At 42.8% G+C, this 14,527-nt stretch overlaps 1 protein-coding gene across 1 annotated transcript; it reads right to left on the bottom strand.

Annotated features, from left to right (window-relative positions):
• Positions 1 to 5,459: 5,459 nt before the first annotated feature.
• Positions 5,460 to 9,853, bottom strand: DEGS1 (delta 4-desaturase, sphingolipid 1). The gene is made up of 3 exons (XM_071579454.1): positions 9,709 to 9,853; positions 8,277 to 9,019; positions 5,460 to 6,197 (listed from the first exon to the last, which is right to left on the bottom strand). Exons 1-3 carry the CDS (start codon positions 9,788 to 9,790, stop codon positions 6,051 to 6,053), a joined length of 972 nt encoding a protein of 323 aa, XP_071435555.1. The 5' UTR covers positions 9,791 to 9,853; the 3' UTR covers positions 5,460 to 6,050.
• Positions 9,854 to 14,527: the final 4,674 nt, after the last annotated feature.

Raw genomic sequence — 14,527 nt, 5'->3', positions numbered from 1 at the left:
TTAGAAAAGGAAAGGGATGATTTCTGCTGGTAAACTTCATAGAACGTCTTAAGTTCAGTAACACTAAACTTTAAAAATTGTTTAAAGTCATGACATTTACTTGTAAAAATCAGCCAGTGAAATAGTTTTTGTAAGCAACATCTGGTCTGTCAAATCGCCCCTATTTACTTAAACATTTAAGAGGGAGAAAATGATTTATTCTCTTACACAAATCACAATTCATTTAAACAAATACCCTGACCAACCTGATCTTCATTCTCCTTGAAATTGCCACCTAACAACAGATCTTGCTGCACATTTTTCCCCAAAGCTAAGCGTGGAAGGTTATTGTATGTAACCAGTCCCCACAGACTTGGGTTTTAAAAAAATACTGACACTCATGGCAGCTTGTACTTTCCACTGTGATTTTTGCTCAACATGGTATGACATTCCCTCCCCCTTATAGGGAAGCCAGAGCCTCAGTGACTCAAATTCTGATTCCTGTGACTAACAAATTAAGTCCCTGTATATAAAGCAGAAGATGATGTGTCTGCTTTTAATTGTAAATCAGGCTTGGGGCTTCAGGAATTACTATGATTCCCAGAAACCCAAGATGAGGAATCATCATTTTCAATCACTAGCAGGTTGGAAGGGGATCTCAAGGATCATGTATGTGGTCCAGCCTTTCTTGGCAAGAGCAGTTTAGACAAGATGGTCCAGCACCCTGTCCAGCTGCATCTTACAAGTCTGACACTGGCAAATCCACCACTTCCCTGAGGAGACATTTCACAATAAATCAGCCACTGGAATAGTTTTCTGTATTCCCCATTGGAAACTCCCCAGGAGTAACTTGCACGCATTACCCCATTACTCCAAGTGACTCCTTGTAAAAAGGGAATCTCCCTGTTCTTTGTAGCCACCCCTGGAACATGGTGGTGAGGTCTCCCCTAAGCTTTCTTTTCTCAAGGCTGGATAAACAGTTCTCTACCCTTGGCTCATCACACTAAAATAATATAATAATATACTCAATTTGACTGTTTGAGTGGACCACTGAAAACAACAATTTCTCATTTATGGATATGTAGAGAAGATTCCTGCTATGATACTTGGGAATAGCTGTGGCTGATGAGCTTAGGAAGGAATGAAGTCCTCAGGCTGGGGCACATTCACTTAATAATTTCCCTTTCCTCTCATGCTGGTATTATTCCTGTGTATCTATGGAGCAAGAAAGCAAACTGGGACTTGCAAGGCAAGACAGAGAAGGAAATACTATTCAATTAGTCACAATAACAATATAGTCTTGCCAAGAATTCCAACACAAAACATGTTTAATATTCAAGGTGTCCCATGATCCTTCTTCACTCTTAACAGGTGATAACAGAGAAGGAAGTGGCGTGCAGGAAGGTTTGAATTGACAAGAAAATACGAAGTTAAGTTGCAAGGTAGAAAAAGCCAGATCAGTCAGGTGTCCACATCCTGTTTGCTTACCTTTCCTGGGCTCTGTGTGTGTCAAGGGGCAGACAAGGGTAGGCACTGAACTGTTTGACAGCTCACAGAGGAGTGGTGCACCCACACTGCTGCTTTTTCTTGTGGGAAATTCTGCTTAGGCTATAGTATGTCTCACTGAAAAAACAATGATCCTTTGTACAGAAGAGATCCTTTGTACACAGAAAATGGGAACTACTTTAAGGAAGAAGCCTTTTCACACAAATACTTTGTTCTGCATATGCAGCTACCACCCCTCCCAGCAGACATGCCTGGAGGTTTTGCCTCTAGTTGTCTCATTTCTATTGTGACAAGATCAAGAAATTGTTCATCATGCCATCCTCTCCCTTTTCCTGGGGCTAGCAACATACCTAAACCACAGTAATGATCCTGTCCCACAGCACAGTAGGTGCTAACTTAAGCATGGATAAGGGGCAGAGGCAGCGCAAGGAACTGTCAATAAGAAAAAAAAAACCAACTACAAAAAACCCCTCTCTTCTATCTTGGCTGAATAGGAAGCTTTTTCTACATCTTCATCCTAAAGTCTCACATACCCCTGGCAGGCTTGATTTCGAAATGGAGGATTTGCTAGAGAAGGGATAATTCTCTACTGCGTTGCAGGTTACTGTGCTAAAGGCAGAACCATGATTTAGATAAACCAATTTATCACATTTTTCCTAGGATCTTGCAGAAACAACGTTGGTAGACCCAGAATTGGCTCCCGTGCCTTGCAGTATGAGCTAAAACAGCAGAACTGGCTTGGCCATGAGTCTTTTGAGACTTTCAAATTACAGAGGAGTACACTTTTCAAAAGCTGCCTCAAACTGCTTAGAGGAGATTGCTGTTTGAAAGGGACTTTTTCCCTGCTTGTCCAACGGGATTGGTATGGCAGTCTGCAGCACTGATGTTATCGGTTGCTCAACCTCATTGTAAAATAAGGAATGAACAGCTTTAAGCTCTACTCTGACATGCCACTTCATCTGATACCAGCAATAAGTCAGGGATGCAGAGGTGAACCACTGACCTCAGCATTAACACTGGCCACTTACCTAGAACAGATATATCTCTCAACACCTGTAGACTTTCAGGCATGTGTTACTGCTCACCAGCTACAGTTAAAGACTGCACCAAAAGAAACCTGAGATGCACAACTGAAAGTCTTAAAAAGTTTTCAACTGACCTCTGGTTGCCAGGTGGTAAGTCTTGCCATGGCTCTGAAAGCAGAGAGTTCTGCAACCAGAAAGATGCACCCATTTAACACGTTAATTGGTCACTGCTGGGGAACAGACAGGTTCAACAGCAAAACAAGAATGCCGGAGGCAAGAGTTGTTTTGAAAGAGGACTATTACCCACGCCTGTCCTGTGGGAAAGCTAATGCCTAGTACAGTCAGATTCCAGGATGCATAACTTATTCCACTTAAGCAACTTCAAATAATTGGGGGCAGGGAATGTTAAAAGCCGTGCAAGGCAGTTTATTCTGAAAACTGCAAGCTACTCGGAAAGCCCTGAAGGGGATTCAGGGCTCTGCACGATTTAACTGCAGCTAAAATACTTCAATGACAGTTCAACTCCTGGCTGATTTCACATAAAGGAGATGTTTGCCAAACTGAGATGCTTTAGTTACACAGAAAGGAACAAACCCTAACAAGCAAGTAGAAACACCAAAGTTAACTCATTCTATCTGAAGAGTATTTAGGGGAAATTATAATTGGTTTAACTGTCAGGGTTCTTACTGCTCTTTTGGTTTAATTGCTCTTCACCAGTTAATCAAGGCTCCCTACAACTTTCAGAGAAAATATTTCAAAATTGTACTAACCTGTTTCTGCCAGATATAGTTTTATTGTATTAATGAAAACTAATTCCTTAAAAACAATAACTAATGGTTCATATGTATTTTTAAAAAATTATAGTTTCTTAGTTCTGTGCCACACCTTTGGAATAAACACATCTAAGTATCACTGGATAAAACTAGTTGTACATTTAGAATATATCAAACACAAACCTTAAGTACTCCAGCTGTTCTTATTTACTTTTACCAGTGGTTCAGAAATGCTTCACAACTCTTTTTAGGGATGAAACTATGCTGAGCATAAGTTAACGTTCAAATGATCTGCTTTTGGCAGAATTCTTACTATTGAAGTCAGAGGCCAAAGTCTCCTGTACATTACACAGGAATTGTATGCCTAAAAGTGGTATTTACTGACGCTTGCAAGAATCAGACCATTATTTAAACCCAAATTTGAACCTCACGGGCTCAGATTAACCTAATCCAGTAAGTGTTGTCCAATAGGCAGCCACTAACAGATGCTTCAAAAACGATATCTCCCTTAGAATTCCCCACTATTCTGAACCTCTTGAAGTGAAAACAGTGTATTTATTTATAGTTGGAAGGGAAGGTCAGAGTCAGAACACCTTGTAGAAACACTTGCAATTTTAAACGATAGAGGACAAGTCCTGATTAAAAGCAGGAATTTATACTCGCGCTGCCTGTTGGGGGTGCAGAGGAGCATCAGTGATCCATGGAGTAGGAAACTTTAGCTCTTAGTCATAAAACTTTCTGGAGACACTTCCCATCATTCATCCACTTATGGTAAGTCAGCAGTATCAAAGACAAGAAGCAAAGGGTGAAATCAATTGAATTGCTTAAAAAACCAACCAAAAAAAAACCTGGTTTGCAACTTGCTGAGCCTTTACAAGTTTTTCAACCAAAGTCAGTTTTCCTGATCAGAAAGGAAAGGCAGGGATTCTTTTCAGTTCATCTATACCACTACTCAATAGAATAGGTCTCAAATCTGCTCTAAAAATACCAAATTTCTCTAAAGCTGAAGTCCTTCAGCATAAGGGGACCAATCAAAAATTCACCCAATATTACTTTGATCTTTGTTTGTTAATTACACATGAAAATACTGGACAAAGTATATTTGACTTTACACTGTACCCTGAGCAATATGCTGGCCAGCTCTCACCTTCCTGGCATAATGGAGTCACTTTGTAAGTGGTTGGCAAACTTTCATTCCATTTCTATTGCTTAGCCACAGATAAGGGCCCACACTTAAACAAAACACACATTAAGAACAGGACCACAATCAAGCAGGGGTTGTTAAGATGTACCAACGATTCTTTTCAGGCACTCAACTTCTTCTAAAAAACAAACAAACAACACAACCCAAACAAAAGCCCTCCCAAAACACACAAACAAAAAACCACCCTAAAAAACTCGCACCAAAATGCAGCAGTTGAAAGCATCTAAAACAGTTACAGCAGACCAGCATGGACAGCAGCTAAAAATTCCACCTTCTTCAGATTCCATCTTTCAGGTTAGTGAAGTCACAGAATCACCATTTGAGATTTAAGCGTGGTTTGTATTCCCCTTTGACTACTTCAAACCATCACCAATGCAATAGATGGTAGAAGGCAAATGTACTGTGCTGAGGTATGGAGTGATTCTTCACTGTTCAGCAAGTCTATCCATTCTCTGTTCCTAATTAAAAACTTCTTAAGCAGGAAATTTGATATCATCACCTCTCACCAGATTTTAATATGGAAGAAAGACAAGTATTTATGGAGAGTACTGGAGGTTTAGGGGGAAAAGAACAAACATGATTATTTAACAACACCTTTCTGTGTACACAAATGACTAATATGCTTAACAGGTACAACTGCCAGTGGTTGTAGCTGCCCTTAGTTGCCAGAACAGCATCTGTTTCAATCCGTTCAGTTTTCCATACAAGCCAAGTTTCCAAATGACTGTTAATATTTATATCATTTAAAACCATAGTAACATGGTAATTTTGCTTTGAAGATCAGAAAAATCTCAAACTGTAATGATTTTTCCAACACGAAAACTCTAATCAGTTATTTTAAGTTTCCTAAATGCCCCCTGCTCACAGTACATCCAACACAAGCAGCTCAGGCAGTAGGTCGGACCCACAGAGTTGGCAATACCCTTGAATTCCCCATTTTTGTTTCTTTACAAAGAAGTCACAGAAGCCATCTCAAAGATACTGGTTTCATTCTGATAGATTGCTCCTTTAAGGTACTTTCAGTAGAAAAAGTAGAACTTTAAAGCAATGCTTTGAATGACATATTACATATTTAAACAGACTTAACATTTCTGTGCAAATTAGCCTTTCCAACCATAAGTTTGGAAACATTTTCAACAGAAGGTTTAAGTTAACAAATCATGTTAGTTTAGAATTAACAGGTAAGTACAGCATTTTGAAACTACAGTCATCTAAATAGCATGTTGGGGCAGTATATACTACACTGAGAACTTTTAAAATATTATGAGTCAGACATATTTTATATAGATTTAACCCCTACCAAAGTAAATTCTGTAACAAAGTCATTTTGCATTATGCATATAACACTGATCCTTAGGCAAACAGAGACATTAAACCAACAAATCTGAGGACTGTGAGGAATGTTATAGCTGGTAGGAGTCTGCTACAAAATCCTTAAGGATGCATTGCTATGTTGCTGTACATCTTATTTCAGGACACAGGTGAACAGCTTTAGCAAGAGACCTTTATACCAGCCACTTTAAAGCAAGCAGACATTTCAAAGTTTTTTTGGTTGCCACAAGTTTAATCTTGCTTCACTTCACCCGTTAATTGCCTTTTCATGCGTGAGTATGGGCTGATTGTGTCATCCATCACGAAGTCATACAGTACTTTTATCCAAGAGTTATATTGTGGCAGGTTGTCATAGTATTCAGCTGCTATTTTCTTCACCTGAAGAGGAGATAAAAGGTGTATTTACTAGTTACATGTGCACAAATTGTGACAACTTTATAATTTGTAACTCAGTGTGTAACCTAATCCACAGCACTTTAATTTCAGAGGTTGATTCCACGGGAAGGGCCACCAGTGCCACAATGTGAATGTTTCTTGGAGGAAATAGCAATTCCCTGGTTGTTACATAAACCTCATGTGAAACTTTTGAAGGTAACCAGAGCAAACCGCTGGCACTCCCAAGTCCGTTCGCTGTCCTACCCACAGGATGAGGCAGCTCACAAAGCGAGTGGTTTGGTTGCTACTGAAAGTGGGTGAGTCAGTTCACTGATGACTCACAGCTATAAAGTAGCAGTCAAAAGGATGTTATAAATGCTAGGAAAAGATGTTTAACACGGCTATTTTTACAACTAGTTTCAAACCTCAGCACTCAAAAAAATCCCCCTCATTTATTTCAGAGAAACACCTTTAAGAAGATGACAGACTATAAAGAATGAATATAAGCTGCTTCCAAAGACTCTTCTCAGTTGCACATGCTGACCAGACCATTATTTTAAACTGAGAGCAGCAGGTTCAGTCAGGGGTCCTTACTGATTATTTAAGGCCAAACACCCGAAGCCTTAAAAACCTGAACAGAACAAAAAGGACTTTTCACAAAATTCCAGAGTTTTAGTCAGAAAAAGATGATTAATTTGTGTAAGCAACAAACAAGCCCAAGATATTTACATGCATAGTTTGAAGCTGAAGATCTTTTTGGTCCATCATCACACCTATAGAACAGTGTATCTATACTTTTATTACACAGTAATAATCCTCAGCTCACCATGCTGAGGGATCAAGCGTTCAGTACTTCAGGGATCTCAGCACACAGCACAGCAGAGCCCAGTCCAATCGAATTAAACACACCGTTCTAAAAGAAGGCTTTGTTTTCTTATCAGAGCTGTGGACTACAAGTCCTGCAGCAGAACTGGGTATTTACCCCTGGAATTAAATACTCGAAAAAATTCATGCCTACTTATAGCAGAAATACCTCTGCAAGAAGTGGAATGCTGGTTCACCAGCACAGACCTGGGCATCAAAGGTGAGTTAAAGCAACTTTTGCTGATTTGAAAGATTGAAGCTATGAATAAGAGCGATCATCTCTCTTAAAAAAAAAAAGGCCACGCAAAGCCTCAAACAAACCAATTACATGATTTACCTGCCCTGCTAAAAGTGCTGGCACAGCTCTTTCACCTACAGTTCCACTGACAACAGAAATAACAAGTTTAGACTGCATCAAAGGGACAAGTTTGTAAGGTCTTACTATTGCCAAGGTCGGTAACAAAAGCTACAAGGCCAACACCGTAGCTGCTGTCAGATTACAAATTTAATGTCCCCTGAAGCCTGTGCTCCCACTGGGAAACACATACAAGATGAGAGTGAAACTCTGATCAAAGTGAGCAGAAACTTCACCTCTGCTAGCCGTGCAGACGTGACAGGTCTAAGTCCTGGCGTAGAAGCTTTAATTCTGTCAATGTACAGCTGATACTTATTTAGGGTTCAAAGGCTCTTGCTTGAAGAAACTGAGGTGCTCCAGAGTAGAAAGTTATTACACATTTGTCAACAGTACGACAAACATTAACAGTACCTCAAACCCTCTCTTTTCCTTAGCAGAGAATGTCACTGATAGGAGAAACTGAAGCATAAGCACACATTAAAATACTGTCCTTAAGAATACAAAGACAGAGACTACAAATCTGCGAAGTTATTTGGAACTTCTTAATTAGTTTTCTGCATACTTACAAACAAAGAAATCAGAAGACAGGTTGTAATTACAGGAAGTTAAAGTTAGTGCAAAGCATAAGATATGTGTTTCCTCCCCACCCCATTTATGGAAGAGGCAGTCAGCACATTGGAAGCTGGTTCAGGATACCACTAAAATGATAATTAATTGCCTCCTTTATAACTCGTGGGTTTTGTTTTGTTGTTTATGTCTTTTTGTTTAATCTCTTAACTTCTATTTTTCTGTCAAGTGTTCTGCCTCATTTTCAAGTTAAAGTATGGCTTCATTAAGGAAAAAGTAATAACCTTGGAACTTACCAGTGGAAGGCTCTTGCCAGGAATGTTGGGGAAGTCATGATGTTCATTGTGATAGCCAACATTAAAGGTGAGCAAATTAAGTGGCCCATAGTAGGAATAGGTCTCATGCCCTTTTAAAAACATGTAATGCTCAGCTATGAAGTGTCCTGAAATTGGATGCAACCCAAGTCCAAGTACTGAACCAGCAAGCATGTAAAAAATGGATTTGACACCCCATAAATAATATATCACAACATCAAAGGAAAGCTGAGCCAACAAATTGATTATTTCAAGTCGAGTAATGGGCTTGGGATTGATGCAGAGAGGTCTAATGGCATAGAAAAAAGGCTGAAGAACAATCCACATGAACTTCCTGAAAGGGGTGCAGAAAAACCAGCCTTCAAAGTTGGTAGGAATGTCCACATCAATTCCATCACCTCCTAGGTAACGATGATGATCCATGTGGTATCTCTTGAAGGATATGGAGTACGGGAGACCAAGAGGGAGGTTGGCAAATATTCCAAACCATCGATTCCACATGGCTTTCCTGTTGCCAAAGGCACTATTGTGAGAGATCTCATGAATGGCCAGAGTCATGGAGTGGCTAATACAGCTTCCAAAAACGTATGACCAGAAGACTACCCATTTCCAATCCAAGTCTTTAACTAGATAGAATGCAGTCAACTGTGCCAGAACCATCAGCACAACCACCCAGATCAGGTTGTAGTCTGGCTTCATCAATGCTTTTATCTCTGGATGTTTAGCTAGATAAGAAAGAATTAAATAAAAAATGAGTTACTTCGAAGCTCTCCTAACATCCAACTACCCCAATTAGATTACAGAGCATTTCCTTCCCTTCCTCCCAATTAGGATTCGTCTGCAAAGGTAATGAAAACGCATGACCTTTCCAGTTGTGATATTTGCTGCTATAATGAATCATTCAGAATCAAGTAATTTTAGCACTTTACGTTGCTCAGCAACTAGACACGTAGATGGCAAGCACCAGTGCCACCTCCAGCCTACCCAGGAAGGAAATGTCTCCGATCCGAGCAGCCCACCCGTGACTCAGAAGGGCTGAAACAAGCCCGGCCTCGCATTACGCGCAGCGCTCGAGGGCGCCGTTATCCCCTCCGTGGGCGCGGGCCCCGCGGTGCTCGAGGGAGGGAGGGAGAGAGCCCCGGGCCGCCGCTCCGGCGCTCTGCCCCCGCAGGCGGCCGCGCTGCCCTCCCTCCTTCCCCCCGCTCCTTCCCTTCCCCGCTCGCGCCGCCAAGGCGGCGGCTGCTGCAGCTGCTGCCGCCCCCTCGTAAGCGGGCCCGGCCCGGCCGCACCGCCCGCCCCGCCGGGAGCCCCACGGGCCCTGCCACGCCGCCATCTTGTGGGGTGCCTTGTGTGACCCCCCGCTCCGCTCCGCCACGCAGCCAGCGCAAGGCGCGGCGGCACCGCAGCTCCTCACCCAGGATCTCCTTGCGGCGATCGGCGTGGGGCTGGTCGGTGTACACCCACTCGAAGTCTTCTCTGGCCACGGTGTTCCCCATGGCGGCAGCGCTGCACCCTGCGCACCACCGCCGGTCCGTCCCGCGCGCGCGCGCCGCGATACCCCCCGCGCGCCTTTATAGCGCCGCGGCGGCGCGCGCGGCCCCGCCCCGCCCCGCCCCCGCCGCCCATTGGCCGTGCCCGCTGCCGCGCGCTCCCGCTCCGGGGCGCCCCCTGCCGGCGGGTGCCGCCCCTCAGGGTGGGCTGTGGGGACGGAACCGGCGGCGCTGCCGGGCCCCGACCCGGGTCTAAAGGTAAAACCTGCCCAGAGGTATCGAACCACAACCCAAAACACCCGTGCCAAGGGAGCTGTTTTCTTCCCGTTTCGTGGTAAGGTATGGGGAGAGGCTGAGGGAGCTGGGGTTGTTTAGCCTGGAGAAGAGGAGGCTCAGAGGTGACCTCAGCACTGTCTAGAACTACCTGAAGGGAAGTTCTAGCCAGGTGGGGGTTGGTCTCTTCTCCCAGGCACTCAGCAATAGGACAAGGGGGCACGGGCTCAAGCTCTGCCAGGGGAAATTGAAGTTGGAGATCAGAAAAAAATTCTTTCCAGAGAGAGTAATCAGGCATTGGAATGGGCTGCCCAGAGAGGGGGTGGATTCCCCATCCCTGGAGGTTTTTAAACTGAGATTGGACATGGCACTGAGTGCCATGATCTGGTAAATGGACTGGAGTTGGACCAAGGGTTGGACTTGATGATCTCAAAGGTCTTTTCCAACCCATTCAATTCTATGATTCTATGATTTTAAAAACTTCTCTGACAAAACTCTTCTGTAAGAATTGGCCTCCATTTAATCTGTCCCTGCATGTATTTCTCATGTAATACTGATGTTGGGTTGTTCAGTTACAAACATTATTTAATACAGAAGTTGAATGACTACTTGTTTGGGATTTTGCTTCTCCACTCAAAGTAATCTAAATCAGTAATAGTGATAAAAACAGCAGAGAAGTTACCACAAAGTAAATTATACCTTATCTATTAATGTAATATTTGTATCTTAAGGCTCATTATGCATACTTTATTAGTAGTAATTAACAAAAAAGGCTAATAAATACTGTCTGCTAAAAGCCCCATGTGCAACAGGGCTCATGGAGGGGAAATACAATCCCTACTTGAAAATGTTTGCAATCTAAATAATGGACAAAGCATAGGATCCATAAAACATAGCACCTTTGTAAACAGTTTTCTCTGCATGCATTTTTAATCTGTGCATATTAGGATAGGAATTAGAAGGGGGAAATGGAGCAGTCAGATGAGACATAGAAAAATTCATGGACAGCTTTTCCCTCCTCAGCCACATGATCTGAGTTTTGCACTTGCTGAGGACTGGGCAGCACAGGAGGCAGAGCAGATGCTGAGATTTCATCAAGGCCCCGTGACCTTGCAAGGTTTACTTTTTGGTCAATGACCATGTCACAACAAACCAAGAAGTGCCTTTGAGCTGCCCGTGCTGAGGCCGCAGTGCCGGGCACGAGTGTCACACTCAGCTGCACTCTGAACACTGTAACATTCTCAGAGTGTTCCCTCCTTCTTGCAGCTCAAATATTAGCTCTGTTCTCCATCATTGCACTGCAGACCTTCTCACCCTTGGGAAGGATCCTGGCAGAGGAACGTGTCAGCTGATGGAGAGGCTGCAGCTTGGCCAGCAGGAGTGCTGGGGGAGAGGCTTAATGAGTCCAGCACAGAGGGGCAGGTGTTGTACAGCATTGCAAACACATGTGGGTTTGTGAACCATCACAAATTTAGAATCACAGACTGTTCTGAGTGGGAAGGGACCCACAAGGATCATCGAGTCCAACTCTTAAGTCAATGGCCCATACAGGGGACTGAACCCATGACCTTGGCATTATTACAACCAAGTTTTAACCAACTGAGCCGATCTCAGCAGTGTCTTTCCTATTTCATCACTGAGCCTTTCTGGTTTAAGCAGTCTAATAAATGTGCCCAGGTGGCCAAGAAGGCCAATGGGATCCTGTCCTGTATCAAAAATAGTGTGGCCAGCAGGACCAGGGCAGTGATCCTTCCCCTGTACTCTGCATTGGTGAGGCCACACCTTGAGTGTTGTGTTCAGTTCTGGGCCCCTCAGTTCAGAAAGGATATTGAGGGGCTGGAGCAGGTCCAGAGAAGAGCAACAAGGCTGGTGAAGGGACTGGAGCACGAGTCCTATGGGGAGAGGCTGAGGGAGCTGGGGTTGCTTAGCCTGGAGAAGAGGAGGCTCAGAGGTGACCTCAGCACTGTCTAGAACTACCTGAAGGGAAGTTCTAGCCAGGTGGGGGCTGGTGTCTTCTCCCAGGCACTCAGCAATAGGACAAGGGGGCATGGGCTCAAGCTCTGCCAGGGGAAATTTAAGTTGGATATCAGAAAAATATTTTTTCAGAGAGAGTAATCAGGCATTGGAATGGGCTGCCCAGAGAGGTGGTGGATTCACCTTCCCTGGAGGTTTTTAAACTGAGATCGGACGTGGCACTGAGTGCCATGATCTGGTAAAGGGACTGGAGTTGGACCAAGGGTTGGACTTGATGATCTCGGTGGTCTTTTCCAACCCAATCAATTCTATGATTCCATGAAATCCAGATTTTTTAGGTCTACAGCAAGCTAACAGTTTTGGTATCTGACCTCCCTTTCCAAAGACAAAGAGATCCAGTACCTAATGTGTCTTCAGCTGGCACAAAGCCAGAACAAAATCCCAAAATGTTCAGTTATATATAAACCAGAGCCAGCAAGGCACAGCTGTCTGACAGGGAAGGGGATTCAGGAACCACAACTGCAAGAGCAGAGAGCACACCAAGTGAGCTGGTTCAGGTACGGTGCAAAGCAGCACAGGAAGGCAACTGGAGAGCATCAGAACAGTTCACAACTAGCAGACATGTTTTTGTAAAATAGTCCAAATTGAATTTACTTATGAAATAACAATCTATCACTGTAATTTGCCAGTTACTTTAAAACCATCAGGAATACCAAGAAATCAGGTAGCCCTCTCATGTCTAAAGACATGTGTAACCATACCCTATGACTTCCTATTTCCAAGATCTTGAAAATTCCTTAGGCAATCTTAGTGCTCCTTAGTAAGAGCAACTAAGTTCCTGTTCAATTCTGTCTTACATTTTACATTTAAAAATTATGTACAGGCACCACATTCATGAACTTCAGTGATTAACATGCAATGCTGAACAAGCATCAGGAACTGAAGAAGTTCCATTTGTTTCTATCTGTTCTTTAATCTGTGAAATTTATCTTGTTCAGCAGGTAATCTTTCCTCCTTCAGTGCTTCCACCTATGATATCCATTAGCCCTTGTTTGGAGGGTGCTTGCACACTGTATTTACATACAAGCTGTTCTATTTGGGAAGCAAGACCTGGCTGCAAACAGCTTTTCCCTCAAGAAAGCATCACTGTAGTATCTTCTGATCCCATTTTCACCATGTTCACTAGATATACAAATTTGTAAAGAAATCCCCAACCCTGCTATGAAAAAAAAGCTTTCAAGGCAAGTTGCTATTTTTAGAAAAGCAGGAAAACTGGCCTCGGTAGTTTTAGGTTAGTTAGAAACTAACTATGAAAGACACTATCACTTTCCCTGTCAAGCCTGAGCTGTTAAGTTTCAGCCCTTGATACAAGTACTAAAACTAAACAGAGGCTGCAAATAAAACAGTATTTCATTTAACTTTGTAAACTGCATCTCAGTCTCACGAGTTTGAGGCTCTCCCTTGAGCAGCCTATAGTCACTAATCACTACCAACACTGTACTCCTCGAGGCCAATGCACCAACTCACGTAAAGGTGCACAGACATTTAGGGTGAAAAGTGATTTAGTTTTACTTCAGGCAATTTATCACTTGTTTGTATATTGCAAATGCAATTTCTATTTAATAAGGGACAACACGGTGACAGAAATTAATGCTCCAGCTGTTTTCTCCAAACTATTACTTCATTCTGTTTTCTCTGCCTTGTCTGTGCCAGTGGTGCATATTCCAGTGGAAGAGCCATGTGAAGTCTGCCCCCATGGGGCGTGAAACACAAAATACTGGTGTGCCTTTGCCTTGCCATTTCTCAGAGCTGCCTTGAAACCATCCCCTCTGCCCGTTACGTTTCACAGGCCTTGTTCCATTTTACTGGACTCATTAACATGCAGATATTCAGGATGCACCTGCAAACCTGGAACGTGTGACACTTCCTTAAGCTGAAGGTTCCAAGGTGGCACTTGGCACATTCACAGGGAATGTTTCATGTAACAATAGGCTGTTGTTCTTTCCAGCTCAGTTTACACACATCTAGAGATTCCCCAACACACAAATAAATGGTACTCTGGAGTAACCTGAAACTATTTGTATATTGGGAAGCGGAGAAGGGGGAAATTGTTCGAGAAATTATAGAAATTAATATAGAAACTAAGGTGAAATCTACTCCAAGATGTATAAATAAACCTTTTCAGTAAGTGCAACTCACAGGTTTATACTTGTTTGCAAGTATTTCACCACAAATAGCTTGTAATTAGGCCATTACAGGAATTTCTCATCATGAATAACCATTAAATTAATTTGTATCACACACTAATCACAGCTATCATGCTGACCCTTGGATTCAAAATTATTTTTTAAAGTATAGCCAGTATTTTTAATCTGGCTAGCAGGTATCTATCTTAGATTCTTAATGGTAAAAAAAATTCTGAGCTGTTGAAAACACATACCAGCAAATGCTCCTTTAACAGTTTAAGTCTTCCCTCAGATAACATTTTATGCTTAA

Source organism: Pithys albifrons, chromosome 2 (assembly GCF_047495875.1).
Source record: "Pithys albifrons albifrons isolate INPA30051 chromosome 2, PitAlb_v1, whole genome shotgun sequence".
In the NCBI taxonomy this organism is placed as follows: Eukaryota; Metazoa; Chordata; class Aves; order Passeriformes; family Thamnophilidae; genus Pithys; species Pithys albifrons.
The sequence above is the reverse complement of the archived record's forward strand: the minus strand, read 5'-3'. Positions and strand labels throughout refer to the sequence as shown.